This window comes from Cyprinodon variegatus, unplaced genomic scaffold (genome assembly GCF_000732505.1).
Source record: "Cyprinodon variegatus isolate N-32 unplaced genomic scaffold, C_variegatus-1.0 Scaffold17, whole genome shotgun sequence".
Classification (NCBI taxonomy): domain Eukaryota; kingdom Metazoa; phylum Chordata; class Actinopteri; order Cyprinodontiformes; family Cyprinodontidae; genus Cyprinodon; species Cyprinodon variegatus.
In genome coordinates this window covers 1,458,752-1,462,327 of record NW_015150470.1, presented here as the reverse complement: position 1 = coordinate 1,462,327, position 3,576 = coordinate 1,458,752, and the positions used below count along the sequence as shown (strand labels likewise).

The window sequence follows — 3,576 nt, the reverse complement described above, 5'->3', positions numbered from 1 at the left end:
GGAATTAAATTCATGCTTTGGCCTCTTTAAGATGTCCGCACCAAACACGACCAAATGGAAATAAGAAAATCCTCAAACCTGGCTCCCCCTTCATCTCTACACTTTGAAATATAAAATGTCTTTCATAGAAAAATAATTTGGTCACAATCCATAAAAAAATACTAGTTAACAGGAGAAAATTCATCCTTTAAGTTCTTTATGTATCATATGTTATTTCTATATTCAATTCATTCAATTTAAAATTCATTTGTTAGGATGTCCTTGAGTAAAAACATGATTGTTTGACAGTATTAAGACAAAATCATTAAAATAAAGATTGAATATTAATATGAAAATTCTGAAACAGCTATTAGTTACATAAACCTTTATTTTTAACTTTATGTTAGAGGCTTAAACACAAGTAGAACCAGACTGCATGAGCTGGTTAATTAGTCAAACTACCTGGTTAGATTAGATAGGATGCAATCGGCTGCTTAACAGACCGACTGGGGTTATGAAGCCGTGTTATTTTGATCAAATGGAAATGGACGACGCTGCTTTGGATTTGATTGTAATTTTTCTGTATTTCAGGAAAAGTTTGGATCAAAGGTGTTGCATCAGGTCTAAATGGGTTTAAATGATTTAATACAAAGCTGCTTGGTTTCCCTCTGAGCAAAGATCCACATCATAAAACCTCTCAGTGTATAGCGTTACTCTACTTTGCCAACTAATTTTTTAAATTTAGAAAAAAAGATGGAGTAGAATTAAAAACAACTGTGATACTGCAATGGTCAAAACATTTAAAAATACTTTATATTGTGACATTTAGCCGCTCTATGCAAGTTAACAAACATTAACCAACGTGGGTTCCGTGTAAATAAGAGGAAATTAATACTGGCTACATGTAAAGAAAAAATAACACTGTTCAATGGCACTTTTAACAGCACACAGGTCTTGCATAAGGCTGGAGGCATCGGGGTGGAGCAGGAAACGACCTGATCCTTCACATACACTTTAACTTCACATATAAGCTGATAACACTGACATGGAAAATAATGTCAAACCGAAAGCAGGAGAAGCTTGCTAGGTTGAGCGTGTGTGTTTCGGACCCGTAGCCGAGCCTGGAGGCAGACGTCTGCTCTGAAACATCCGGCCCATCCAAGCTTCGCTGGGCTGCAAAACAGAAGCGCTGATGCTGGCTTTGAGGTTGTGACCTTTCCTTCCCTGATAGGACTAAATTTGGTTATGGCAAACAGAAGCCGACTTCTCACACCCAGGCACCCCCTGTCCCGTCCCGCCCCGCCCACAACCCCGTCCCCAGGAATACCACGTTTTCCTTAAGGCTAACAGTTGGAACTGAAAACAAACATAAAGCTAGCTAGCAAAGACTAACACTAACACAGACAACATCTGGCCAGCTAGCGCACATATATAACACTGACGGGCATACGATGCATGAGGCATGTATCCGTAGGTAAACTAGGAATACTGTAGTGCAGAGGTTTTTTTTGTTCGTAGAACTCAATTCAATACTGATTTAGGAAAATTCATTGGCAATAAAAAGGTATAGAAATCTTTCTTTTTACAGGTTAAAATGTTTTTCAAACAGGAACAAGTTAGTAACACTGACTGGCTGAGGAAAAAGAAAACAAAAAACAAAAAAAAAAACCTGGGAAGTCTCAGTAACAAGTCTAACAAGATGATAGATAGTACTACTTCAAATCTGAACTTCTATAAACACTTTAAAACATGAATAATTCATTTTTCACAAATAGAAAAGTCACTGTATTGTTTTTTTTTTTCTGTTTATGTTCAGGCACACCTGGGTTTTTGTACACAGTAGTGGACCGTTAAGATTAGGCAACTTCCGAGACTTGCTGCTTCTTGACGTGGTTTTTGTCTAAAAAGACTTTGATGACAACAAATCCGAATTTCCTTCATTTGTTTGTCGCCTCTTCCTCCGACAGTTCGCTGCTGTCCATGAGCTCCCTGATTGCTTTGTCCCTCTCTACTTCACAGTCTGCCCCTTTCTTCTTTCCTGCGCCTGCAGATTCCTCCGTTTCATGTTTTTTCTCCAACATGTTGCTCTCCATGTGTTCGTTCGCCAACTCCACTTCTACCACATCGCAAAACAAATCCTGCGCGTGCCCAGTCTCAACCTCTTCGTCCTCCTCGTCGTCAAAGTTACCTTCATAGATCTCGCACTCGCCGTCATCCACCTGTACCACCCGGATGTCGTCCACACACATGGCCTCTTCGTCCTCATCCTCACTCTCCCTCTCGTCTGAGTCCATTTGGGATTGTGGGGTGGTGGTGCGGCTGTCTGACAGAGCTCCTCCGCCGGGGCTGCTCAGATCCAGCTGACCTCTCAGTGACTCCAACCTGGAGCTCAGGGTCGACCAGTCCTTCTTGCAGTGGGAGTAGCGGTGGTTCATGTGCTGAGAGTAGGAGCCCGAGTGAGAGAAGCGCTTTCCACATTTGTCACACTGGTAGGGTTTCTCACCGGAGTGCAGCCTGGAGTGTTCGATCAGGTGGTGTTTGTGTTTGAAAGCTTTATTGCAGATGGTGCATTCATGGGGCCGTTTTCCTGCAGGAAAAACAAGAGTCAGAGAGAAATGTTGAAGACACCAATGGTTTTAAAAGGAAGGGAAAGCTAAAATGGTGAAATACATTTTCAGCTTTTTTGTTCATCATGGTTTCAATTCATTTCCTGCAACATTTAAAGGAAAGATAAACTTGATATTATCTTTGTATTTAATATGTATTTTAATGCAAACTTGAAAAACCTTCAGATTTTGTATGTTTGGGGGAGTGTTGACCTAGCGGTTAGAGCAGTGCACTTGTGCTACTTCACTACTGTACTTAAGGATATTTTGGAGTACTTTATACTTTCCAAGAGTATACATTTTTTTTGAGAACTTTCACTTTTACCTCACTACATTTACGAACTTAATTGCATACTTTTACTCCAATACATGTTCAATGTTTGGTTTAGTTACTAAGTAAAAAACAAAACAACAAAAAAAAAACAAGTGAGAGAGCGAGAGAAACACAAGTGTTTTGGTATTTTGACCCCACCTACTGACTACAAAGTCGGGTCTTGCCTGGGCTTGTTCATCAACACCAATAGGATACACCTGTTTCGCAAAGCCAGTCCAAATATATCCTACACTTGGTTGTTTATATTATTTTAAGTGAATTTAACCTTCAAAGTTTACCAAAATGTAAATTCAAACTGTACATCTATTTTTACAGTAATTCTTATACTTATGTACAAGCCATTTCAGATACTTTAAGACTTTTAGTGGAGTAACATTTCAGTCAGTGACTTGGACTTTTACCAAAGTCATATTTTGGAGAGGTACTTATACTTTTACTTGACTCCGAGATTTCAGTACTTTATACAACACTGGACTCCACTCTGGCTCTCTGAGTAAGACCCTTAACCCCACACTGCTCCCCAATGGGATGGGTTAAATTCAGAGGTAAATTTCTCCAATGTGAGATCAATAAAGTTCAATTATTATTATCATTGTAAAAAACAATTCACTGCAAACAATTGAAATCTAAGTCAACTTTTTTTCTTGAACTGAGCAT

At 39.3% G+C, this 3,576-nt stretch overlaps 1 protein-coding gene across 2 annotated transcripts in view; it reads right to left on the bottom strand.

Annotated features, from left to right (window-relative positions):
• Nucleotides 1–1,779: 1,779 nt before the first annotated feature.
• Nucleotides 1,780–3,576, bottom strand: part of LOC107092599 (zinc finger E-box-binding homeobox 1-like) — an 86,774-nt gene continuing 84,977 nt past the window's right edge. For both annotated transcript variants that reach the window (XM_015387166.1, XM_015387174.1), the window contains exon 8: nt 1,780–2,566. In XM_015387166.1, coding sequence (XP_015242652.1) covers nt 1,917–2,566 — 650 coding nt within the window. In that variant the 3' untranslated portion in view covers nt 1,780–1,916. The remainder of the gene's footprint in view (nt 2,567–3,576) is intronic.